At 48.2% G+C, this 27,157-nt stretch overlaps 1 protein-coding gene across 6 annotated transcripts in view; it reads left to right on the top strand.

The window, feature by feature from the left end:
* The window catches only part of CELF2 (CUGBP Elav-like family member 2), a 505,935-nt gene that overhangs the window by 352,875 nt on the left and 125,903 nt on the right, over positions 1-27,157 (top strand). For all 6 annotated transcript variants that reach the window (XM_080810117.1, XM_080810118.1, XM_080810116.1 and 3 more), the window contains one exon: positions 2,456-2,652. In XM_080810117.1, the coding sequence (XP_080666243.1) occupies positions 2,475-2,652 (178 nt within the window). In that variant the 5' untranslated portion in view covers positions 2,456-2,474. The remainder of the gene's footprint in view (positions 1-2,455; positions 2,653-27,157) is intronic.

Raw genomic sequence — 27,157 nt, 5'->3', positions numbered from 1 at the left:
CCCATGAGTCTTTCTTGAGGAAAGGAGAAAGGCCCCCATGGGGCAGGCGGTGCCGGGATGCTTGCTCTCAGTTCTGGCATGAGGACTGGTGTACCGTCCCCAACCCCTCCATTGTATTAACTACGCTCTGTCCAGACAAGATGCAAGAGCCCCATTTGTGGAACTTCCGTTCCCCCTTAGCTGAGACCTGTGGCAGTGCCTTCCGCTTTTCAGGCTCGCTGATTGTCAGCAGCGGTAACCACAGCCCTTCCTGGCCCAGAAATACATCTTGCCACACTCTCTGCTCTCAGTGAGCTGTGAGCATGACATTCTGTCCTGCGTGGGGCTCTGCCGCCCACACTGTGCGGGAGTCAGCTGGTGGGTGTGGGGGTGGGTTGCAGAGTTCACTGAATCCTCCAACGGCGATTTGTGAAGACGTATAGGTGCCTGAGAACAAGGTGAACGATCGTCCTCTACCACAAACGAGCATCACACTGCACCCAAATTGTGGAAGGCAGATTTTGCACTCAGTATTTTATTCGGCAGAACATTTTTATAATAATAAGTTTGATTAGAGAAAAGCTCCAAAAGTGCTTCAAGTTAAGACAGTCTGATTGTTTATCTCAAGAATTTATAAAAAAAAAAAAAAAATTAAGTGGTAAACTGGGAGGGGTCAGAAGAAGTGGAAATCAGAGCCAGGACCTAGTGAAGAGTATTTGCCGTCATTTTCCTCTCGGGATTAAATTGAATTCAGGATTTCTCCTCTCCACAGGCTTTTTGTTTGTCTTTTAGCCATCACGCAGGGTCTTTTTTTATCCAGAGCTGGGGGTGATCTGAGCTAGGTCCACAGCGGACGGAAGGTACTCTGGTGGTCCTTGATTGTGGGCTTTAACCTAATAAGGAACCCGGCTTAAGATCCTTGAGAGGCTTCTCATTATTTCCCCCAGGCTACCCGGAAATAACACCTGCCATTTGCAGTGAAGTTTTAGTCCCTGTGGCCCCTTTCTGACCTTTCTGCCTCCTGAGCTGGGGGCTGGCAGTGGCCATGGAAGTGGCTCTGTAGGTACCGTATCTGCCCGCCCGTACTTGCTTGGGTCCATTTTATTTTCACAGGATGGGATGTGAAATCAGAAACCCAGTACTGCAAATGAATGCCGCTCAGGGCATTCAGCCTTGTCACTTGGCTGAGTGGATGGGTTTAGGGTGCATTCAGGAGAGTCGGGGTGGGGGTAGGGGGGCGAGATGAAGGAGGGTAGGGGCTTTTGCTTTACTGTTTACTGCAGCTCAAATAGGAGGGATCCAAAGTTAAAAAAAAAAAAAAAAAGAATACCTTCATCATCATATTACATGACGTTGACTAGAACGGCAGAACTCTAAACCTGAGCCTTCTCTCTTCCAAATGATGGTTTTGGAAAACAGCATTAAAGAAGACTGATATGTAAAAGCTTATGGTCTCACTCTTTGTATCAGCCCCAAATATTTACTGAAGCTAGGAGAAGAAAAGGCAGACTTTCCTCTTTTCTCTCCCAAACGTGTGATTGTTTAGAACTCAAGTACAACATCTGGAAGTCAGATATACAGAGAGCAATTTATGGAGTGTGAAAGATTTGAAATATTCAGTGTCCTTTAGTGGGAACTCAACTTTCTGGGGCTGCATTTTTTTTTCCCCCGGCACAAAGCAGGCATTTCTGAGATCGCCTTTGCCTCTCTGAATTAAACCCTTTGTGCCTGGATCCCATAAACAATGTGCTTTTTAAACGGGAGCCCCCTCCCTGCCCGGCCCTTTTCTCCAGCGTGGGCAGCCAATGGGCTGCGCCGAGCCGCATTGCTGGAGCACTTTCCATTCTGAGCAGCAACAACGTCCTAATTTGATGCACACATGGATGCCTCGCGCACTCTGCAAATTCATCACCAGCGTCTTGCATTAGTCATCTGACGGACTGCCAAGTGTTTCATTTTCTTTTCATGTGACTTTATTATTACCACCTCTCTCCTCTCTTCCAAAACCCTCCAAAAGGCGGGGGGGGGGGGCGGTGGCAGAGGGGGAGAATCCGACAGAAACCCAGCCCTCCCCTTCTTTGCACACGAGATCCAGTGTGGGGCTGATAAGGCTGCCGATGCGTTGGTGGCAGCCTTGCAGAGCGAGACCTGCACTTAACTTGCAGCTGCCTCCCGAGCCGGGCTTCAAGATGTCCACGCCCCGGGTGACAGCCGGCGGGGCGCTGCCCTGGGCTCGGGCGGCGATGCTGAACCGCAGCCTGCAGTGAGAGCCCGCAGCCGCTGCCGCCGCCGAGCAACCTAATGGTGCCTGTGCTTTGTTTTAGTTCATCAAATTTCTCCGACTCATTAGGCACTTTGCCCCGTGCTCCTCTTCCTCCTCCTTCCGCCTCCCCGCCCCCACCCCCACCCCCATTTTTTTTCTTCCTGTCCCTCACCGTGCAGCCCTAACTCTGGCTCCCGGTTCCCTTTTTGACAGTAACGGCACAGCCAACAAGATGAACGGCGCTTTGGATCACTCAGACCAACCAGACCCAGATGCCATTAAGATGTTTGTCGGACAGATCCCCCGGTCCTGGTCGGAAAAGGAGCTGAAAGAACTTTTTGAGCCTTACGGAGCCGTCTACCAGATCAACGTCCTCCGGGACCGGAGTCAGAACCCTCCCCAGAGTAAAGGTACAGACCGCTGGGGGGGGGGGCGGGGGGGGGCACCGGGTGAGGTGGAGGGGGGCGCGCAGTCGGGGGTGCCGGGGCTGGCAGGGGCGTGGGGGGGCACGCGGGCCCTGCGGGGCTGCCCAGCGCCCCAGGGAGGGAGGACCACGCGGGGAGCCGCCGCCGCCCCGGGGCTCGGGCCAGCCGGGCTCCTCCCCGCGCCGGCCCCCGCGCCCCCGCCCCGCCGGACAGGTGGACCGAGCCGGCCTGGGACGCGCGGGAGGGAGGAGTGGCGGGAGCGCGCGGCCGCGCCTCTGTCCAGGCGCGTGATTGCTCTCCCGAGGTCACTTCCTCGGCGGCGCAGGCTCCTCTCGGGTGGAGTGCCTGCCTCTCCCAGGAACCGTGCTGCTCAGCCTGGCGTTGCCGGAGCTAACTCTTTCTCCCTCTGCCTTCCCCTTCTTGCCGGTGCAATTACGATCGCACTGGACTTTTCCACAGCGTGTGGGGACCCTGAGATGCCTCCCGCACAGTTAGTGCAGTGCCACTGGTGTAAGGAAGAAAGGGTGTACTTTTTAAGAGGGACATCAATTCTTGGGGCTTAGATGGGGATCCTTAAGTGAAATGTGCCTTTTCGGGCGGGAAGAAGCGCCCTAGTGGCCTGAGATAGTTAGCGCACCTTCAGAAATGCGTGTGGTTTACGCCCTTGCCAGTGGTGAATTTCGAGTGTACAGTCTGGTGGTTTTTACTGCCTCCATTTTAGGACGAGGGTGATGGGGAGAGGGGGTTTCAGTTATTAAAATAGAGATCAGAAACCTCTTTACAGCACGGAAGCTTCTGTGTACTGGAGGCATCCTTTGTAAGCTCTGTGCAAACTAAATTTAAAAAACATCTTCTCTGCTGCTTGCTACTGTTCAGTCTTTGCGGATGTTCTAACCTTGCTTTCTTATTTTTGTTCTTTCTGTTCTTGATGTCTTGGGCTGTCTAACCCAGGGCTCCCCTGTCTTCTGAGTGGATCTTGCACTTTATTTTTCTCTGCTCCTTGGAAATTGGGTCTGCCCTATTAATTTATTTCTCTGTTGCCTCTCAGGAGAGGTCATGCAAACTCATGGTTGGGCTTTGTACCTGTGGTTGACTTGAATGCATGAACATTGGCACACACGTTTTCTCTGAGCCTCCTTCCTACTGTCAAGGTGAAGGGAGAGGAGGAAATCATCCTTGAGACTAATGCTCTGTGACCCTGAGAAATGGTGGGCTACCTCATGTTCTCTCTAGCCGCTGTGGTCTGATAGCGCTTTGGGGAACCTTTGAAGAATTTTAAAGCCGGCACTCATTTTATAAGGGTGGACAGACACACCTTCAGATTATGTTCCTAGGATTCTGTTTTCTGTCTCAAGGCATCTAACACCAAGAGTGTTCTTGGCTTACGTGGAATTTTGTCCCCACAAACTCGATTGTCCCATAATTTGAAAAAAAGAAAATCACCTACCTAAAATTCAGTAGGATTTAAAATGTCATAAATTGGGGCAACATTGAGAATGTTGTCGATAATATTCCTGAATTATTTACCTGCGTTACTCCCAAATGGAGAAGACTAGAACTTGTTTTAAAATGTAATTTCCGTAGTATCCTACTGAGGAAAGATGGTACAGTGCACCAGACTAGTGCTAAAGAGTGACCAAATAAGGGCCACCCCGCCCTCTAGAATGATACCCCCGGAGAACTAGCCCAGGGGCAGTAAGCGAGGGTTTTGGAGCCACAGCCATACTTCATCCCAGTCCAGGAAAACATGCCTCCAGATTTCAGTTTGTCAGCATTTTTCAGGATGACATATGTGATCAAAACTCATTTCTTCTGTCACCTGATTACTTGCATTTCATTTGACTCAGAGGCTGCCTGAGCCAGGAGACCCTCCTCTCAGTCAGGCAAGTGCGCATGGCCTACTTCTTCTGCCATTTTCTCTCTTTTCCCCAGCGTTCCCCTGAACGCTGTCTTGACCTGGCCGTGTTTGAGACTATGCAATTTGTTGACCTCATTCACTAGGTCTTACCACCAACCTCATTTAAATAGTTGGCATAAGCCCACCGTCTCGGAGGGGAGAGGAGGCCAGAGGAGGGAATCAACTGTTTTTGAGCATGCAGGCTATACACCGGCCTGTTTTAGGAGTCCATTCCTTCAGGTCTTATGAAAATCCTGAAAATAGGTGTTGGTCACATTTTAGAGATGAGGAAATGGAGGCTCTGTGGAAGTTAGGCAACAGCCCTGCAGACCCAGCTAGTAAGTAGCAGAGTAAGAAACTGAACATGTTCCTCCTGGCTTTGTGTGCTCTCCCGCCATGTGCTCACCTCGCGGAGAGGAGGCCACACACCGGCTTTGCGCCATGTCAGGGTGTGGGCCAGAGGCCTTCTCCTGTACCTAAATGCTCCCCCAAATGAAAGGAAGGAATTCTGCCCTTCACGAGCAAGGTTGATTTGGTCCCTGGCTTCGCGTTTGGTTTTCATGCTCACGGGTTTAGATGGTACAGGATTCCAACTCATGGTACCATGGGATAGAAGCTACAGATGAAATCATTCAAATCTTACCTCTGGAAATAGAGGTCAATTCCCATTACTGCGGACTCCAAATCTCACATCAAATATTGCTTGAAGTACGTGGGCCGTCAGCCAAAGCTTGAAAGGATTTTTGTTACACAGATATCTCTGTTTTAACGGTATTTGTTGTGATGGGATTTGAGCTGCATAATGGTATTCCCTTCAGAGGATTACAGCCCTTAGCCACTTGCAGGCACAGCTTGTCTTGACCTCATACCTGTGTGTGCCACGTGGTATTTTCCTGTGCACACGTGCTGTGGGACCTCGCGTTTGCCCTGGTCCAGACTCTGTCAGCAGAGTATGGTCGTCATGTCTTCCCAGGGCTGATGGCACAGCTTCAGGTAACAGAATTTTCTACATAACCATGGTCTGAATGATCTACGCAGGCCTCTTGGTGTGGCCTTGAGTCATTGCCTCCCTGACACGGGAAAGAGACAAAATCGGGTCATTACCTAATCCAGGTGCATTAGGTTTTTCCTGTCATTGTGCACCTGATGTCCTTAAGCCTTGAAGCATCAGAACTTTCTTCTGTATTTTTAAAGCATCCTCTAAGCGTTAGAGCCCAAACTGTCTGTGCCTCCTCCCTATTACTGGATGCGTTGGCTTAGCAGAGTCAGCAACTCGGGGGAACCCAGCTCAGAGAACTGTCCCATGTCCCGCGACTCATGGAGATGATGTTTTATTTGGAGCCGTTGGTCGAGTCTGTGAATGGTGAGAGATACCACCTCGTAGCTCAGAGCATCGGTTTTGAAGTCAGACAAGCGTAAATTCGAGTTCTGGCTCTACCAAGCCTTGGGCATGTTACCTAATCTCCATCTGAGGAGGGAGGCTGTGCTCCTGGGGTGGCTGAGATGAAGGTGGGAGGAGCTTGTGTGGCGCCGCTGACTCTTACAGGGGCTGTTATGGGCGCTGTCCCCAGGAACCTGCGATCTAATAGGGACAATGAGGCCAGCGCACAGGTAACGGTAATATTGAAGACCATGGGATAAGGACGAGAAAGAGAGGGGCCTGTTTGAACTCTGGAAGTTCGGGGAGGGAATGAATACTTAGCCGCTGCGGAGGCAGGAAGACAGGGCATCTTTTCCACATCTCCAAAGAGAAAAACAGGGTTTCCTTCAGTAAAGACAGTGTTGAGCGTTACAGGTGGATGGCTGGGCCTGATTTCAAGCATGGGGGGCCGGGGGGAGGGACGTGTGGGGCAGGTTCTGGGAGCTGTGAATCCTGCTAGAGTTCTAAGGAGATGTAAAGTCCACGAAATGAAGTGCCAACGGGGAAAGTCACGACACCTGGAAACAGAGGCCGGAGCCAGTCCTTAGAAGGCCTTCCCTCTCGGGTTAGAGTCGAGAAGCTGACGGGAGAGACTGCTGAGGGTCTGCGAAGGCCATGGCCGTGAGGGGAACAGAGACCAGGAGACCAGTGAAGTGTGTCGGCTGCCGCCCACGGGGCCTGAACAGAGATGCCGGTGGCCGTGGCCGTGGCCGTGGAAAAGGCGCGTCCTGAGTGACACAGACATGGCGGTGGTGGGAAGAAAGGAGGCTCGATAGCTCAGCCGAGGCGGCGATGAGCAGGAGGGCTTGGCCTGGCCCGGGGGGCGTGGGGAAGCAGCCGCGGAGGGAATGGGAGGGAGAGGGAGCCTGAGTTCAGCTTTCAGCGCGTTGAGTCTGCGATGCCACGGTAGCGTCAAGAAGGATGTGGGCCAAGGAGAGCCACTGGCTTTGGTGGCCGGGAGGGTGCGAGAGCGTTTCAGAAGGTGGAGGCCGTGGGTTGTGTAGGTTTACATGTGGGGCTGTGCATAGAGACTGCCCTTTCTAGTGGGCCGGCCTTTTTTTTTTTTTTTTCTTTAAGAAACTAATAAACACAGAGAGCAAAAGGACATATCGAAAGCACAAGAAAGACCAGAATCAGGGTGCGTGAGGAGACAGGGTGGCTGAAGGGCACGTGGAAAACGGTAGAAGGGGCCCTCAGCTGAGACAGCAGAGCCGTTAGAAGGAAGTAGCAACAAGCACATTTCAGCCTCCTGGAGCGAAGTGGACAGTACAGGTGCCCCCGTCTTCTTAGGAGACAGGTGGAGGCCGGTGGAACGGAAGATGTGAGGAGAAGGGATCTGACTTAAAACGACTGCTTTGGAAAACCCAGTGCGAAAGAAGAGCGGGGTTGCTGATGAGCAGGGAGGCCCCGTGACCCCGGGAGGGTGAAGACTGGGATTAGGGCCCTGAGGCTTGGGGCTCTGTGAGCGAGCCTAGACTGGGGATCACCTGTTGCTGGTGAGGCCGTGGACAGGCGCAGGACAAGGTCAGGAGGGGTACTGGAGTGTGGGGACTGTTCCCTGAGACCTGAGGTAGGGGAGCTGGTAAAGGCAGAGGGGTCGCTCTGGCCCGGGACTGGCAGTCATGAGCGAGGAGCCCACGCCCCACGCCTCCACGTGGGGGTAAATGCTGTTCCTTGGATCGTCGCTCTCTTGCTCGCTCTGTTCTCCCCGAAACCCTGACCCGGGACCCTAGCACCCTGGAAAAGCGTACTCCGTCACCAGCGCTAGCCACACGGTGCTCCGCTCAAGTATTCAATGTTATCCTCGAGTGTCGTCAAGTTAAATGTTGTTCCTCCGATTCTGCAGGGAGGGGAACTGAGGGGTCTCAGCATCCAGAACGCAGTCGTTTAACATTTGACATTGGGGGGTGGAACCAGGCCCTGGGTCCTGACCCGAGGCCTCCCTGATCACCCCTGCCTCCCTCCCCACCTCCCCCTCCCTCCCTCTCTCTCTTTCTGCAACTTCTTACCCCAAGAGAGGCCAAGAACAGGAAGTAGCTGTGTCGCTATCGCTGCGTGCCACAGGCCCGAGGAACACCACTTCCTTTTTTCTTGAAATGTGCTCAGAGGTCGTGGCAGAAGGGTCCGCACAGCTGCAGCCCCCGCCGCGCCTGGAGGCCAGAGTGTTAGGGAGGGAAAAAAATAAATCCCTGGCTCCTCTGGGAAGAGTTCCTAAGTTTCAAAAGAGCCGTTCTGTGGTGGTGGCGGCGCCGGGTGGCATGTCATCTTCTTGATGGTCGGGCTGCTACTGGGCCGGCGGGACAGCAGCTCGCCTCGGCCGCCCGTGCCCTCGTCCCCTCCGGCGCTGCTCTTCCGCTCTGACCGACCGGGGCTCCCTCCTTCCCTGCCAGACGCTTCTGCTTCAGGCTGCGGGAGCTCACCGATAGCCTCGAAGTCTGGCCTCCTCTCCAGGGGAAGGGCGAAAGGCACCCAAACCCAATCGTACGCATTTCAGAATTTGCCAGGAAGACAGCCCCCCCACCCCCAGCCCCAGTCCCAGTCCAGAAGATTCTCCCATGTTAGGGTAGAATGAGAGCAAACTCCAGAGCCTGTAAGGGGCTTAGAACTATGTGTTATCTCAAGCTCCTGAAGAGGATGCCTCTTAGTTTCCTTTATTGTTACAGTAACACTGTCACAAACTCCCTGTGGTTCGCGCATTCAGTGAGGGGACAATTGGGCTAGCTGCCCGTGTGGTCTGAGGAGAGGTGACATCTTCTCGAACTTTCATCTTTAAAATGTGAAAGGCTGCAGAGAACACCTTTGACCTTTTTATGGAAGGAATCCCATTGGAGGACTGGGGTGGGAGTGTTTTCACGGTTCATGCCTCTCCTTTCTTCCTCAAAGAACTCTTGTCAGAAACTTCCCTTAAGTACCAGAAGTGGACTTGGAACCAGTTTATTTAAGCGATGTCATCTCAAAATCCGTAATTGAGAAAGAATTCAAAATGCAAGAAGGTGAACCAATTTTACATTTCAGTGCACACAGGTAGTTACAGGATTTCTGCCCTAAATCTCTTGGGAACGAGGGTTGCTGCCCTCGATTTTCTGGGACAGGCCCAGTTTGGGTAGCGCTCTCTCAGTGGCCCACAGGAAGGATCTTTCAGCCTGAATTAATTTTACGTTAACGGAAATCGCTGTGTAACTTCCTGTGCCATCTTTTTGTTGTTGGCTGACCGAGGTCCTACAGGATAAATGTAAAAGGTGGTCAGAATTTTTATATTCATGCAGGCAGGGATCCTGATCACGTGCCTATGAGAGGAGGGGTTCAGTAGTTTTATCATATGGCTCTATGAAAGATTTAACAATTCATTGTTTTAAATGGACTTCTACATTATTCTGACTCATGCACACTGCACCCACAGCACTGATGGGGATAAATTAAGAAAAATGTTTATTAGCCTCCTTTGGGTTACAGTGAGACGGACTCCCTTTAAATGCCCCCTCCCCGCCGCTCTGATGCTGACACTCCCTGGACCATGCTTGTCTAGCCCATCTCTGAATTTCTGTCCCTTCTATCAAAGGGCAGCTTCTTCCCCAGCAGATAATATCTGTCTTGGGCACATTTCGATCCTTACATCTCTGGAGAGGCAAAGAGGAAGAAAAGGAAGGAGGGAGCCCCAGAGGACACACAGAGAGAGCCAGATTCAAGGACGGAAAGAAACTACTTAAGGCTGCTTCTAACCATTTTGTCTTCTTCTCCTCTGTCTGGGACATCAGCTGGTCCCCAGCCATCTTGTCCCTGGTAGGTTTGCTTTTCTGGAATCAACGTAACAAAAGAATAAAGAAAACAGGCTCTAGATGAGAGGGGAATGGATTTTTTTGGTAGAAATTTACATGAAAAGTAAGCCCAGGGCTCCATGGCTTATGTCTGTTGGGATCCTTCCAACACATGTTACGGGTTGACTAGAACAGCGAAATCTAGATGATCTCACAATTTGCATTTCCCATTGAGTGCATTGTACTTTGCCAGCCTAGAGGTCTTATTTGCCTTTTGATTTGCCCCCAATGAGATTTCTCCACATTAGACTTGTTCTCCCATCAGTTACACAAGTGAACCACTCTGGCTTACCATATGGTGGGTCATTGTGAAACCATCTTTGGAAATGACAAGTCCAGGTTCCCAGTCAGAAAGACCGTGTTTTCTTAGAGTCAGTTGCTCTGAAACACATATCCGTGGCTCGAGAGCTGGCGTGGCATGACCTGCCCTCCCTTCCTCACTTCCACTCCGAAGACCCCAGATGATCAGGCAGTCAGGTTGAAAGCTTAGCTTTCTTCCTCCTTCAGGCTTTGCTTCTAATTAGAATTTAGCGTTAACCATAGTTAAGTTAGATTTTAGAAGTGTTTAGAATCCTGGCACTAAAAAATGTAAATAAAGTCATTATATACCTTGTGAAAAAGCGTATTGTCTTTAATCATCCCAACCATGGTGAAACGCACAGGGCTGTTAGGACAGCTACAGTCCTTCCTCCTGTGTTCTTAGATGCTTCAGAGACTGAGTCTTCTTCTAGGACATACGGCCCCAGACGTTGACAGGATTTAGGCACGAGGTCTCAGGTTCTTTGTTCCTTGTCCAAACCTCGCTGATCCTGAGATCATCCACTCACCTGCTTTCTTCTCTGATCCTGGCTAGCCCAAACCTCCCGTGAGACCCGGTCTCCCTCCAGACACGATAGTGCCAGGATGTGCCGCTGGGAATACATGTACGACGGTCACATTGACCTTCAAGACCATTGGAAACGAAAAAGGGTTGAAAAGATAATTGGCCAAATGGTGGGGGTGGGGGGAGGTAGAAGGTAGGCTAAAGTAATAGGATTTAGCAGCAGATTGGTGGAGGTTTTCGTATTCTGGTAACAGAAATGATGGGTGATAGTCCATGGGCTTTCAGGACACTCGGTCAAGAGAATTGGAAACGTTCTGACCCCTGCTGTGAAATTCAGCGGAAAATCAAACATTGGGTATCTCGGTGATACAGGAGGTATCATGCTAGAGAAATTTGCAGTGAAGAGGCCGGTTATATGAATTAAAGAATTAGGGCCTTCCAGGGTGTGAGGGTATTTTCCAGTCGACTTTGGTGAGCACGGGCGATGGGGAAGGGAGCACATCATAAAGGCATTCGTGGCAGGATGAATGATGGGGTTCACGGACTTCTCAAGGCCCGTGGACAGACACGTAGGCAGAAGCATCCAAGCAGCTTTCTGCTCCAGATGGAGAAGAGAGCTAGTTCGCTGAACAGGGTCAGGTTATAATGGTAAAAACTAATGGGTCTGGGAGAACGGGCCTGGCAATTGAGACACCACAGGCATAGGTGTACGGATCGATATTTTTTCACTCTCTATGTAAATTACTGAGAAAGATGCCCCTAATCCAGTTTCCACGTTCGGGCATTCATTCAAATTGGAGAAACCCGATCAGAGAAATATTCTTTGGACAGTGATGGGTTTAAAGAATAAAGAAATGTCATTTCTCTATTTCCATTAGGGGGGATCATAAATTGGAATCAGAGATGAATTAAAGGATTGAAAGGGAGTATCCATTCATCACACTCCTTGATTGACCCAGAAGCTGATCAGTATCAAGTATTTGGGGGTGCAGCAGGCCTGCAGTCTATGGAGATGAGTCCTGAAACCCAGCACGCACATGGCTTGACACTTGTCTCTCTGTCGTGGTCCTGTGTGTCATGAGCAGTGTTCAGAGTCTCTTGCCAGCGAGGCCCATGAATTGCTGCTCCTTTTTTCTTTTTTTTTCCTTTTTTTCCCCCCTGCCTTCTTTTTAGTTTTGGGTAGAAGAAAAAAATTGCTTCCTAAATTCCTATAGTTTAAGGGGAGCTGCATCATAGACACTGGAGGGACACAGTCGTAGGGACCCTAGGGGACACGAGAGACAATGCCTCCGCCAAGTTCATGGTCAAAACGATCTGCGAATGCTAAATGTTACGAATGAAGATAGCAGACACCAAGTGGTAAAGAACAGGTAATCCGCCACCTTGCACAAAGAGCTTTTTTGCTCTGCTCTAGGCCGCTGTGCCCGATATCAGGAAATGGTATTGAAGATGGATCAAGGAGACGGAGGCTTTCCAGAGGAGAGCAGCATGATTCACAGAGGTCTAGGAAGGTGAGCCCATATGGAAAGGTCCAGGAGGTTAACTTAAAAGGCCTGAGAGCATTGAGTCACAGGAATGAAAAGGGAGGAAGGCTGTAGCAAAACATGAAAAGAGAGGGATTGTGCTCTCAAAAAAAAAAGGGAAAGAGAATATGATTGAACTTTTGAAGATGCTTAAGTACAGAGCGAGGCTATATATAGAGAAGGTCTTTGAATTAATGCTAGACCCCTGGATTCTGCTGCTCAGACTTAAAATGTTGGCACAGCAGCAAAGTGTAGAGTTTGAGCCAAACTTTGACACAGAAGAGGTGGCGAACTCAGAACATGATGAAAGTTACGGAGATGGCCGGCCCGCTGACCCCCGGCCCCCAGCTGTGGGCCTCCGGCCGGCGCTCTCCTGAGGCCTCATGCCTGGCTCTTTTGTAGCAGGGATTGGAGCCTTGAAAGCCCTGGATCCTGTTTCATGTCGACCAGAAAAGATGAAAGACGTGGCCCGGAAAGCTAATGCCGCGTTTGCCGAAGCGCCATCACGGGGCCATAAACGTTTATCGGCCCCTACTGTGTGCAAGGCGTGGCACTCCAGGCTGGGGACGGACAGACGAACAGGCCATGTCCGCTGCCCCAGAAGGAGAGGAGGAATGGGACAGTAGGAAAGACAGGGTGGCCATAAGTTCTTCGAAAGCAGAGAGTCGGCTTGGGGTGACACAGCGTCCATTTTGTGCATGGGAACGTTGTCTCTTTGGGAAAGGACACTCCAGTGGCCGCGTGCGCAGGAATCTTTGGTTGTTTGTGTAATAAAGGTGAAGGGAGGGAGTTCGGGGAAGAAGGCGTCCGATGTTTATTTTCCAGCAACGGGCCCCCGATGTCCTCGTTCCCCTTTTCCATCGTCTTTAATTTTCCCACTTCTTTCTCCTCCCTGGAGGGCGTTGAGGACAGGAGGAGGCTAACGTTTTCATGAAATGAACCTTCTGGAAGGTTCCCCATAAAATGCGAAGTGGTTTGCTGCCCTCCTGTAGGAGAGCACAGACGTGGGTGACACGTCCGCGGGCCCTCGGTAGCCTCTTTCCGTGGAACATCTGTGGTTCACGGTCCTGTGGAAGGATGTCTGCCCCTGCCTGACACAGCTACATCCAGCTGGTGCTCCACAGTGACCAACAGCCTCATCCATGTAGGAGGCGTGCGTGTGCGTGCGCTTGTTGTGTACTTACACAGCACACACATCCGTTTTAAACTCTGTGGTGACACAAAGGACGTTTCTTCCAACACCGTTTCTTCAGATGGTTGTGTCATTTCCTCCGTGGGCGACCACTGAGGAATAAATTATTCATAGAATATTGAACGTAAAGTGCCTCTTGCGGGGCCTGGCCTGTGGTAGGGAGTGGGTAAAGCACAGGAAATAGCATAGAGTAGCGCGAGCCCGAGGAGACAGGGATGGGGACATCGTCACGGCCTCCAGGCTGCATAAACTGTGTGTGTTAGGAAGACTTTACAGAATTTTTGTGTGCGCAGACACCTCCGAATGCTTCTTTCTCAACTAGTTTGCTAGGAAATACTAGACGTGATTTAAATAGGCATTTTACAGGGAGCAGAAAGAACGTGGTGGGAGGAGGCAGGGGGAGGGGTCATCAGTAAAAACCGGTGATTTCCGGAGACAGAGTATAAATGTTGGCAAAACAAATATTTGAAACTCTGTAGCGGGCGGCCTATGGATTCCAAACCCGAGCAGTTATTCAGAATTCTTGGTCCTCTTGTCCTGGCCTCGAGGACAACAGGCTCTTTCAGAATAATTGTGTCTGATTATCTTGCTTTGGCCCAAATTTCCATGGACTCTGGATAATAACTCTAGGCCTTACGTCATGTTGCTCGGCACACTGGGCTCTGTTTAATACTGAGACGCGTTGTAGTGATTGACACCAGCGTAACCCGGAGTCGGTGCAACCCGGGAAAGAGGTCAAGTTCCTATTTTTCACTCTCTGGGCTGCTGCTTAGAGATCCTCCTTCAAGCCAGGTTGGTGGGTGTTTGTATAGCTGAGTGCTTGGGTTTTGTTTATGTGTGCGTGTGTACGTGAATATTTTGTAAAGGATTTTCGGTTGTTCAAGAGAGGATGTGAACCAAGCTGTTTGGATGTGTTAAAAAAAAAAATCAATGGAAAGCATTGCCTAATTCATAAACCCCCACCATGCAGGAAACACACCTCTCTTTCGCACCTCCCACTTCCTTTTCGCTGAGGGGGAACCAGATCAACTTGGTTTCACTGTCTAGATTAAATCAAAAATGTCAACGGCCGAACTGCAAGCGGGGTTCTCGTGTCTTGAGTCCTCTGTAAGATGCTCATGAGTTGTCCAGGCAGATAGGACATTTTGAGATAAAGGATCACTGGTTTTGCCCTTTGTCTTTAGGACCGAATGCTGTCTTGTTTGTTTGGGGCAGGGATGCTCGTTATGAGCCAGGAAGGGTTGAAGAGGGCCCTTCTTCTGCCTGCCCTGCCCCGCGTGTTCTCCCTGGGGCCGGGATGGAAGCTGGAGAGAGGGATGCAGGCAGGTGCAGTCTCCGTCAGGCCCTGGGTGGGGTCGTGGTGTCCCGGTGGTGGTCTTAAGGGACAGCCACCCAGTGGCTCCATAAACCAAAACCTAGTTTGGCAAAACATTGCTTCTCAGCAGGGTGAGTGAGAAGACCTCGGAGATGGGTGTCGAGGTATCTTCTAAGGGGTGAGACAGATCACTGAACCTAAAGTAGTCCTCTGAGAGCTGCTGCCGTCTACCTGCCACCCTCCCCCCAGCCCGCGCCCCCGAGCGAGCCACAGGGCTCAGGCGGAACCAGGAAACACAGTTTCCAGGCTCGGGCCTCTCTCGTCCCTGCCAAGCCCGCTGCTGAGTGCGGCACTCTCTTTGTGAAGTGGACATCTGTCTAACGGGAACTGGATTGTGACCACCAGTTCATTTTCCGCGGGGCCCGTACAGCTGCCAGATGGTGGTGGGGCTTAGCTGTTTTGCAAGTCCAATACGGGTCGCGTGCCACCCCCCGGGGGGCGGGCAAGCGAGGGGGTCCCACCACCGCGCCTGCGGCCCCGCAGAGGCAGTGCCTCCGAGAGCCCAGGCTTTGCTCTAATCTCCCAGAAGGAAGGCTTCAGGCAAGGTAATGAATAAATTAAAGCCCCATTTTTAAAAAATCAGGTCTGTGGGGTTTTCCTCGCTGTCTAATTGTTCGCTAATCTGGACTTAGGAGAACAGTTTTTAAGTGGGACATGTCAGGCTTTTACTGCACAGATTAAACTCCGAGGCAAATAAAACTGTGACAGCTTAAGAGGCCACCGGAAGTCTGCGTCCAGTGACAGAGTTGGAGCGTTAAAGCTAGGCCAATGGGTCGTTTGAAGGCCTGCCTCCTCCCTCGAGGGTACCGCGCCCAGAACGCTCGGACGAGAAGAGCCAGGCCTGCCTCTCTGTGGCCCGCTCTTTGCCTGCATTAGCCGAAGGAAGCCCACCAGTCGGACTGCCCTAGCAACACGGAATGCTGTGTGGACACAATATTCCGAGCCACGTTCGCCATGAAGACGCTTTGTTTTTAGAACACTTCAAAGCGAGGAAACCGTTAAGCCCTATCGCATCCTCTCCGCACCCCTCCCCACCAGCCACTGCCCCCACTGCCCCAGGCAGAGGATACCCCCACTTTATGAAAGAGGAACCTGAGACAAAGATTAAGTGATGTTTGGAGCAAGGCTGATAATGCCAGGGAAAATCGCTGATCTGGTCTTAAAATCGAACACATCCTTCGGAGTAATTTTTATAATGCGCCTCCTTCTTTTACCTACGCCACGTGGGTGCCATATGACCTTCCATCTAAGCCTTAATGTTGTATGTGGAGTTCAAAAGGCAATTCAGCTTCCCATTTACTTCCCTGGCATTCATTCAAATAAAAATAGGCGCATAATACCGCACCGTAAAAATCAAAGCCCAGGGCACACTTTGAAAATCTTGGGGAATTTACAGTACTTATTTTCATAAGTATCTTTCATGCGACGAGCATAAATTTCCTTGTTAGAAGGCTGTGTCTTTTTTAATCTCTGAAACGCCTGTGCCGAGCTCGGTGCCCGGCATGAGACGGGCAGTCGGAATTAGCTGCAAGTTGAACGGGTGAGGAGGCTACTCCGTCTCTCTGATCCAGCACCAACGTGCCCGTTTTTTGCAGAGTTACTGCAGAGAAGCGGAGAGAGGCTTTTCATGGCTCTTAGAATGTGTTTTAGGAGCCTTCCGTGCCAGGCAGTGTGCAACGTAGGGTCCTGGGGATACAGAGATGGAAGGTGTGGCCCACGGCCGCAGGGAGCTCAGGGTCTGGTGGGGGGATGGTGGGGTGCCCCGGGGGTGCCCTGCTCTGAAACGGAAACCTTTCACTCCGTTCCCCGGGGATGCCTGCCCCCAGGTCACCTCTGTCGACACTCCCAAATACACAGGCCTGGGGCTTCCTTACACGAGGCTCTACTCATTAGCCTGCTTATCAGCAACATGGTGTCAGGGGAAAAGAAAAAAAAGACAAGCCAGTGAAAGAGTTTCCTAAATCGTAAAACCCTGTACAGATGTGAGATGCAGTGGATGGTTAGGTGCGTGCTTTTCCCGGTGCAGGTTGATCTCCATGCCATGTTTCGCTTTCACTCACCCTCTCCTACCAAATCAAATGCCGGCTCCAATAAAATGCTATTGGAATTGGCCCGTGGTCAAACCAGAAAGGCTCCATGGCTCTGGGGTGCCAAATGGTGGCGGGGGAATGCTGAGGATAAAACGCTAGTTTCTGACCCACCTCCCCAGGCTACTTGGCTTGTGACCAAGAGCACGTTACTTGACACCCCCGTGCCTCGGTTTCCTCATCTGCAAAATGGCTCTGATGGTCCGCGGGTTTGCGGAGATCATACGTAGAGCCCTCAGCCCAACAGCAGGTTAGTACTCCCCGTCCCCTTGGGGAGAGGACACTGAAACCCACTTCTGCCAGCAACACCCCCGCGTACAGCCTGCGGTCAGCACCAACTAGGCTCTCAGTAAGAGCGGGGTCGGTACTCGGTCGTATGAACCCCAAAACAAGTGATCTTTATGCGGAGTCCCTGCCCCCGTGCCAGGTCCTGCACTAAGGGTGACAGTGTTATAATGTTACAAGGTCCTGTGATCGCACAGATGCTCGCAACTCTCCTAGGAGGCAAATACTCTGTACTGAGCCCATGTTACAGCTGGGAAGACAGCGACTGAGCAAACAAACGCGTCCTAAGTACTTTGTCCTGAGAATCCGGCCTCCTGACTGCCTGGCCTCCGGAGCTCCTTAGATCACGCTGGGTGTGTCTGTGTTCTTGGTGTTTGTTATTATGCTGAAATCATCCATTTCACTTCAAAAGGCACTCTCCTCTGGCATCTCTGTACGCCTGCCACTTGGCGCAGCGGGTAACCAACAGGTGCTTAATAATGTTTGTTGAACAATATTGAATTCTTCCCCAAGCACTCCTTGGCTTTCAGCAGGCGTGCCTTGTGTCCTGTCCATCTCCTCTACCTAGAGGTGTTACTTCTTCTTCTTCCCAATTCCGATCGCTTGTATGCTGGCCTTTCAAAGACTAGTGCGAGTGTCATTTCATCCATAGAAGCTCCTTCTGGAAACCCCATTAGAATTATGTCCTTTCCACTGAGATCCCCGGGACACTATGTCTCCCCCTCCCCATGCACAGTGGTTTCTCTGTCACGCTGCAGTAGCATGGGCGCTCATCTTACTGAACCGGAAGCTTCTGGCCGGCATTCGGGGCATTTCAGTCCATTGGTTCACCTTCTAGAACCTCACAGAACTGTCTTACGACAAAGCATTCAAACCATCCTGGGCATCAGTTGTGTGAGTGTTTGCAGAACATTCAAGGGAAAGAGCTCCTTTTTTCCCTCCAGCCTTGTCCACCTGTTCTTTCCTCCTTTCTCTTTCCATGGCACGTTGGAAGAGTGGGTCCCGTTGCATTCCCAGGTTTGAATCAGCCGGTGGGCACTGCACGGAGCATGAAAATATATTGTTTCAACCGAAGCAATGGAAGAAAGAGAATCATTTGAGGGTGTCACTGTAGTGTGAAAAGCTTTGACATTCAAAATAAAACAAGGAAGGAGAAAAGCAGTTGACTCTGTAGCTAGAGTCTCCAGCAGGGACAGGCTCCGCGCCCTCGGAGCAGTGCGCTCACCTGAAACCCCGCCAGACTTACAGATGTTTCCTTTGGCTCGGGCGCGAGGAGCCACACAGCCGTTCTCAGGAACAGTTCCAATCTGGCAGGGACTGATGTAACAGGGAGTGGGGCAGCCAACAGAGAAATGACTTCATAGGTCTTACCCATTTCTAGTTCCTTAGATCCTGGGGAGCACATGGCTCGTTCCCTCCGCGTTTTCATACATCACTTTATTCACTTTGTGCCAACACATACAGCTTTTTATGAGCCTGGGAAAGCTCCCCTCCGCCGAGTGCATTTCTGGAACTCGGTGAGATGAAGACCTGGTGGGCTTCACCTCTGGGCGTGAGCCTAGAAATTCCCTGCAGGTCACATGTAGGTGAATGGAACTCCTCCAAAGTGGGGTTTTTCTTCCCTCCGGGACTCAGATTATAACACAGAAGAAAATGTATCCGCCCAAGAGGGCCGAGGGAGGGGGTGAAATTGAAGGGAGGGAGAGACCATCCCAAGGCTATGTCTCTTGCCTCTGATCTCTAGCCTGAGGGTTTTAAACTGCCCCTTGGAACGAGACGTCCCGCTGGCACACACCATGCCCACAGCCTGAACGCGCCTGTCTTCTGCTGCCTGTCCCTGTCGATGGTGCCACCTCCTTCCCGTCAACCAAAGCTTCGGATCTCCGGAGCTTGAATCTGTTGCAGTCTTCTAGCCGTTCTTTTCCATTCCTCCCTCAGTGTCCCGTCTTCTTAAAGTATCGTGTGTCGACCCAAGAGCCTTTCAGAGGCATAATAAATGCAAAATACAACGGACACAACCACACGTTTAAAGTTTAGTATCTTGTAATGGGGGTACACCTCTGAAGCTATCACCACAAGGAAAGGAACCTATTCATTACCCCAGCAACTTCCTCTTTTTCTCTTGCGATCCCTTCCCTTCCCGACCCCACACCCAGGCAGCCAGGGATGCTGTCTGCCATCGTTAAGTTTCTGTTTCCTGGAATTCGTGTAACTTGTAAAGATGTGCCTTTTTCTGACCCGATGCCTCTCACTCAGCTTGTGTTTCAAGACTCAGGATCAGTACTTCCTGTCTCTCAGCACTACGTTTTAATGGCTGAGTCACATTTCGTTGAATGGCTATACCTCTGTTCTCCACTCTGTGCATGGGCCTTTGCGTGGTTTCCAGATTTTACTGTGAACTTTACAAACAAGGCTGCTGTGAACATTCACGTACAAATGTCTGTGTGCTTCTGTGTCTCTTGGAGACATTCAGGAGTGGAACGGCTGAATCAGATGGTAAGCGCAGATTTAACTTTGTAAGAAACTACCGAACTGTTTTCTCAAATGATGGTACCGTTTTGTGTTCTCCCCAGCGGTGTGGGCGTCCCAGACCGTTCATGTCTTCGCCAGCACTTGGTATAATCAGTGTTTCCAATTTTAATCATTCTAAAAGGTGTTCATTGCCATATGTCATTGTGATTTTAATTTTCATATGACTAGAGACATTAATCATCTCATGTTCTTATTCAACACTCCTCTTCCTGGGGAAGTGTCTGTTGAGATATTTTGCCAGTTTTTTTTCTTTTTAAAGATTTTATTTATTTATTTGACAGAGATCACAAGTAGGCAGAGAGGCAGGCAGAGAGAGAGGAGAATGGGTAGCATTATCATGTTTTTTTGTTCCTGAAAGAAAAATCATTCTTTTACCATTAAGTATGATATGAGCTGGAGGTTTTTCATAGATGCCTTTTTTCAAGTTCAGCGTGTTTCTCTTTCCTGTTTCCTGTTTCACTGAGAATTATCATCAGAAATGGATATTGGGTTTTGTCCGTGGCTGCTTTGGTGTCTTTTGAGATGATCCTATGAGACTCTGGCTTTCTTTTTTAGTTCAGAAATTTGGTGACTCACACAGATTGATTTTTGACGTTGAAATAGCCTTGCAAACAAAACAGGGCGCCTGGGTGGCTCAGTTGGCTAAGCGTGTGCCTGCGGCTCAGGTCATGATCTCAGGGTCTTGGGATCCCATCGAGCCCTAAGTCCGGCTCCCTGCTTAGCGGGGAGCCTGCTTCTCCCTCTCTGCTGCTCCCCCTGCTTGTGTGTGCGTGCATGGGTGTGCACTCTCTGTCTCAAATGAATAAATTAAAATTAATGTTAATTAATCTATTAATTAATTTTAAAAATAAAGTGACCTTGGATTGCTGGGACATAAACCCCATTTTATTATGATGTGCAGCCCTTATGGGATTCTATTTGCTCAAATTTTACTCAGAATTTTTGCATCTGTGTTTAAGAGGAGGGGTATTGTTAAGTGGTTTTCTTCTCATTTCTTTAGCTGATTTCGGTTTGATGTAATCCTGGCCTCATGAGTGACTTTGGGAAGTATTGCCTCCATTTCAATTTCCTGGAAAAGTTCATGTTGAGTTGTGTTACTGTTTTCTTAAATGTTTGGTAGAGTTCATGCAGAGGCCATCTGAAGTTCAATTTTTTTTTTTTTAGAAAGTTTTTACACACAGATTTAATTTTGTTAGTACATATAGATGTAAATGTTCTTAATGTATGTATATATGTACCTGTATGTACCTGTGTTAGGTTATATGTTTCTTGTTGAGTTTCTCTCCTCCAGAGAATGTCTGTTTCATCTACCTTGTCAGCTTTATTGGCATGAAAATGCATGTAATGTTCTTTTATCCCTTTAATATCTGTAGAATCTATAGTGATGTCACCTCTCTCATTCCTGATACTGACAAATTATGTTTTCTCTCTTTTTTTCCTTCATCGGGCTAAAAGTGTCTCAGTTGTATTTGTCTGCTCAAGGACCTAGCATTTGCTTTTCTTGATTTTGGTTTTGTCTTTGTTTACTCGATTTTATTGACTTCCACTTAGATTTTTATTCTTTGTTTCCTTTGGTTTTAATTTGCTTTCATTTTTTTTGGTTGTTTAAGGTGGAACTGAGGTCATTGATTTAAAATCTCCCTCCTTTCTTGATGACCCCTTTGAATATTTCTCTCCGAAGTACTGCTTTACTTACCTCCCACAAATTTTGATGTGTTGTGGTTTCATTTTCATCCAGTTCTAAATTCTAAATTTATTTTCAAATTTCCTTTTTGATTTCTTCTCTGACCTGTGGTTATTCAAAGTATGTCATTCAGTTTCTAAACATTTGAACATTTTTCAAAGACTGTTCTATTATTGATTTCTTATTCTGTTTCATTGTGGTCAGGGAACATAACACACCTTGAATGGCTTGAAGACTTTGAAATTTGTCAAGAATTACTGCATGCCCCATAAGATGGCCTGTCTTGGTAAATGTTCCATATGTGATTGCAAATCAATATCATGCTGTTATTGGACTAAATATGCTACAAATTTTGGCTTGGTTGATAGTGTGGTACAAATCTTCTGTATACTTACTGGTTTTCTATATCCTCATTTTATCAGTTATGGGGAAAAAAGCTATCGAAATCTCCAAATATTATTGTGGATTTTTCTATTTATCCTTTCAGTTCTGTTATTTATTTGCTTTATGGATTTGGAAGTTCTCCTATTCAGTGCATAAATGTTTAGAAATTTTTATGTCCTCTTGATGAACTGACCCTTTTATTATTTTGAAATAACCTTTATTTCTGGTATTATCCTTTGATTTGAAATCTCCTTTGATAGGTATCAATATAGCCACTCAAGTTCTCTTTTAAGGAGTGTTACAATGGTCTATCTTTCTCCATTCTTTCATTTTTAACCTGGTTGTATCTTTATATGCAAAGTAAATTTCTTGTGTATAGCCAAGAGTTGGGTCTTACTTCTTTTTCAATCTTTGTAACAAGTTCTACCTTTTAATCGACATATTTGCTTTGAACGTTTAATGTGATTTTTGATCAAGTTGGGTATAGGTCTACCATTTCATGGTTTGCTTTTTATTCCTCCTATCTGTTCTTCGTTCTCTTTTTCCCTTTTTCTGCCTCCTCTTAAGGTTGTTTTATTCCATTTTATCTTCTTTATTAACTATAAGACACTCTGCTTTGTTATTTTAGGAGTTTCCCTAGGGTTTACAGTATATACCTTTATCTTACTACAGTTTACCTTCAAATGATAGTATACAACTTCGCATATAATTTGAGAACCTTACAGTAGTATACTTCCATTTTTCCCTCCCAGACTTTGCACTATCATGGTCAGACATTCAACTTTGACATATGCCATAAACGACACACTACCTAGTTATTTTTATTGAGGTGATCAGATTTCCTTTAAAGAGATTTAAATAATAATAAGGAAAATATTTTTTTTCTTATTTTTATGTTGTTATTATTTCCAGTGCCTTCTATTCCTTTGTGTGGACCCCTATTTCCTTCTGGTTTCATTTTTCTTTTGATGAAAGACTTCAATTAACATTTCTTATAGGGTAGATCATATGTTTTTAAATTCTTTCACCTTATGTATGTCTAAAATCACTTATTTCACCACCTTTGTTTTTGTAGTATATTTTCACTGGGTATAGAATTCTAGGTTGACAGGTATTTTTCCTTCAGTATTTTATTTTTTATTCTTTCCAGTTCTTTTGAGAGTTGACATACAGCTTTGTTTCGTTTAGGGTATAAAACATGGTGATTTGATTGATATATATATATATATATATATATATATATATATAGTAAAATAATCACCACAATAACTTCAGTGACCACTCATCACTTCACATTGTTACAGATTTTTTTCTTGTGCAGAGAACTTTTTTTAAGCTTTTTTCTTGACCACTTTCAAATATACAGTACAGTATTTTTAACTTTAGTCACCATGCTGTACAGTAGATCCCCAGGTCGTATTCCTCTTACAATTGGAAGTTTGCATCTTTGACCACCTCTGCCCATTTCCCCCACCCTTCCTCCCCCACCTCTGGTAACCACAGTCTATTCTCCGTACCTGTGAGTGATTCACAGTCTTTTCATTTGTATTGTTCTGGATAAGAAATTTGATGTCATCCTTACCTTTATTTCTTCATTTATGACTCTTCATTCCTCCATCTTCTTTTAAGATTTTTTTCTTTATTAAGGTTTTAAGAAATTTCATTATAAAGTGTTGTGATTTAGTTTTCTTCGTATTTCTTCGGCTTCATTGAGCTTCTTGGATCTTTGTGCTTACAGTTTTCATCATAACTGGAGATTTTTCAGCCCTTACTTTGTTCAGATACTTTTCCTGTTCCCTTTCCCCATTCTTTCATGGATTCCAATTACTCACATATTTGACCACTCAAAGTCACCCTGTGGCTCACTGATCTCCTCCTCTTCCTCTTCTTAAGTCTTCTCTCCGGATTTCATTTTGAAACACGGTTCACTAATTTTTTTCTTTAATGTTTAATTGGCCTTTCATCCCATCCACTATCTTATGTATCTCAGATGTTACAGTTTTTAGTCTCTAGAAGTCCATTTTGGGTGCTTTTGGTATTTTCCAAATTTCTACTTCCCTTTTGAAATATACAAATACTGGGATAAAAGTCATTTTAATGTTCTTGTCTGCTAATTCTAACATCTGTATCCATTCCAAGTGCTCTCAGTTAGTTGATTTTTTGCAACGTGGACCATGTTTTCCTCCTCCTTTGCATGGCTAGAAATCTTCACCAAGATACCAGACATGGTGAATTTCATCTTACTGGGTTCTGGACATTTTTGTATGCCTCTAAAAAATGTTGAGCTCTGTTCTGCACTGCAGTTAAGATACTTATGAGCAATTCAGTTGTTTTGAATCTTGCTTTTGGGATGTATTAGGCCCGTCTGGGACAGGACCCAGCCTTGGGCTACTACTTCCGGGGTCAGGCCTTTCTGAGTTCTCTACCCAGTGTGCTATGAAGTCATTTCTCTAGTCTGGCTGGTGGGGATGGCATTATTCTTAGTTATTAATGCTTTGGGGTGCCCCACCACCCCATCTTTGATAGTTTCTTCATGCACGTGCCCTGACTGGTGTTCTACCGTAGCCTTCAGGGGCAGCCTTTTCAGGTGCCCGGGGTTCCGTCTGTGTCGTTCTCTCCCCTCAGGACTCTCTGTGAGTTCCACCTGTCCGTCCTCCCCAGACTCTCAGCTCCAAATTCTTAACATAGGTTGTCTGCCAAGTTCCAGCTGGCTTCCTGCTCCCCGTGCTGTGGCCTGGAGACTCTTTCAAGCCCTCAGCTGTTTTGAGGCTGGACGTTTATCCATCTCAGCCAGAAGCAGAGGTCTGTTCTTCCGGATTCTTTCTCTTACTCTGGATTCATTTCTCAGGGCGCCTGTTTATCCAGAGGAGTCACAATACTGATAAGAGCATGTGAGCGTTTAGTGGCACCACGTTGCCTAGTCAGTAAAGGCCAGAAGCTTCCACCATGTTAGTCAGATCTTCCGTAATCCCCCACACCCTGCTTTTCCTAATTGCCTTCATAATCTCTGTTCCTCAGATTGATTCTTTATAAAATGGAATTCCTGGACTCCTTCCGTTTCTCTCTGTAGCCTGCCTTTTTTTGAGCACCTGCCTTTTCCAACAAATTTTTATTTAATCTCCAGGTTGAAAATAATCTTCTTTCTCCAATTCCTTGAAGACTCCTACGTGCCTCTTGCATTCCCCCGCTCACCTTCTACCGCGTATTAACTTATTTATGCACAGATCTTAGCTCCTCTAAGTATCCATAAATCCTTTGAGGATTTATTCATGTCTCATTCAGAGCCTTTTAGAAAAATATATGATGTGGACAGTGTAAAGCAATCCTTATATGTCTGTTCAACACACACTTAATTGGAATCAACCCAGAAAAGTTATCGATGGAATTTTAGCCCATTGATGAAGAATATTCTAGGCTAAAAAGCAAGTGGAGAGATTCGATAGTCTGCAGGATGCTTTAGTCCCACTCCTAACTGAGCTGCTGCATTTCCTTTCTTCTCTGTGTCTCATTTTGAAAATGAGAGTTGACATTGTCCCTTTAAAGAATGACTCTCAAGCCAGGGATTTTTATATTGCTATCTTTGTCTTCCCATAACCCAGTGCTGTACCTGGTTCAAGAAATAGCCCTCTAATCACAGTGGTGACTCTCAATGGGAGGTCCTCACAATAGACTTGTTCTTTAAAATAAAAAAAATTCCACAAAGTAGACTGGATCAACGGATGTGGCAAGGACAGTTTTTTTGTCTTCCTAATTCTGTCTGAAATACTGGAAGCATTCAAGAGAGGAGAAGGCACAAAACTGAACTCTTGACTCTGGGCTTTCTCTCTTTAAAAAAAAAAAAAAAATCCATTGAAATGGTTCTACTTATTTGAGGTGGCTAGAGTAGTCTGACTGGTCTGATTCTGAGAGACGGAAAGTAGAATGGTAGGTGCCAGGCACTGGGTGCCAGGAGAGGGGAGGAGGAAGAGTGGTCCAGCGGGCACAGTTTCGGAAGATGAAAAAGTTCTGGAAGTAGAAGTGGTGATGGTTGCATGTCCCTGTCAATGGACTTGATACCACTGAGCAGGACATTTAAAAAGTCCATGTTATGGACAGGTGATAGGTAAACCTGAGGTTCAAGTCCAGTTCCTGTACCTGCTGGTGGTGTGAAGGTAGGGAAAGCTGCTTATGTGCTCTGAGTCTGTGTTCTCCTCTCCTTGTGGGGCCCGATGCACTGAGCTTGAAGTGCCTGGTCCGGTGCCTGGAACATAGCAGGCGCTCACAAACGTTCTCTCTGTTCTGCCCTGCTCAGCTTTACAGTGATTATCTTATTTTGAAAACTCTGCCCATGTATTTCTAATGTACAGAGTAAATGAGGCAAGATTGATGGCTTGGGAAGGCGCATGGTTTGGTTAAGCTCAGCCTGTCTTCCTGTTGATAAGAGGCTGAACCACGAGAACCCTGGGACCGCGGTCTCAGGAGATGGCCCCAGGAAGGAAGACTGTCACAGGTCTGCGAGTTTCTCGTGTCATCCTTGGGGAGACACCCCTGGACCAGGACTCACCAGGTGACCAGCTCCCTACATTGAAGGCTCAGAAAGTGACCCGTTAGGAGGCACGAAACGGGGACCCACCAGCTAAAACCCTGGAATCCCTGAGCTGCTGGAGGCAGTCGGAGCTTCAGGGAAGCCTCTGCCGCCCTTGCTCTCCGTTAAGTGTGGACTTCTCTGCGTACATACCCTCAAGCATCCTCATTTTCAAAGCTCAGATCTTTTCCAAATCACCAGGCTGCTTTTGTAAATAAAAAATAGTTAATGGTTGTTTCATTAGTGTTTAGATTTCCAAGCAGAGTGATTATCCACCCTATGAATGGAGAGAAATCTCCAATAAAAAGGGAGGGAGGGGATGTATGTGGGTGCAGATGTCATCCCTCTGGTTTCTCTTGCACCCCTCCCCCCACCCTCCCGTGCAGAGTCCCGTACCCACCTGCCCCTCCCCCCATGTAGCTTTCACCTCTTAGAAACTCAGTAACGCAGAGAATTTTCCCGTGGAGGTATGGAGACAGACAGCGTGATCTGAACTGCTGCCAGTGGCCTAGAGGAGCCAGTTAGCAGTGAGGAATCGTCCTCTGTTCCTCTCCGGCCTCACGTGCCTCTGTGGAAGCCCATGCATCAGTTTTAAGGAGCGAGCGGTCCCGCGTGCACAGCTGTGGGGCCCCTTGGGCTGTGGTCGCGTCAAACCCACTCACACCAAGTGGGGTATGAGAGCCTGGTTGTGGTTCAGGTGGCGTTCCTCTGGCACATGCCACCCCCAGTGCCCCTACACCCCTGAAGAGGACCCCCGTTCATCCCAGTGATATTCAGAGGGAGATAAAAGGATGCCATTCCTTAGAACCACCCACCAGGCTGCCCCCCTTTATTCTGGTAGCATTACAGGGCACTTGCCGTGTCCATGAACCGCGTGCCATTTCTCACCTGCTCGTCGCCTTGAGGGTG

Source organism: Martes martes, assembly GCF_963455335.1.
Source record: "Martes martes genome assembly, chromosome: 8".
NCBI classification, from domain to species: domain Eukaryota; kingdom Metazoa; phylum Chordata; class Mammalia; order Carnivora; family Mustelidae; genus Martes; species Martes martes.
This window is presented reverse-complemented; position numbering and strand designations above follow the sequence as displayed.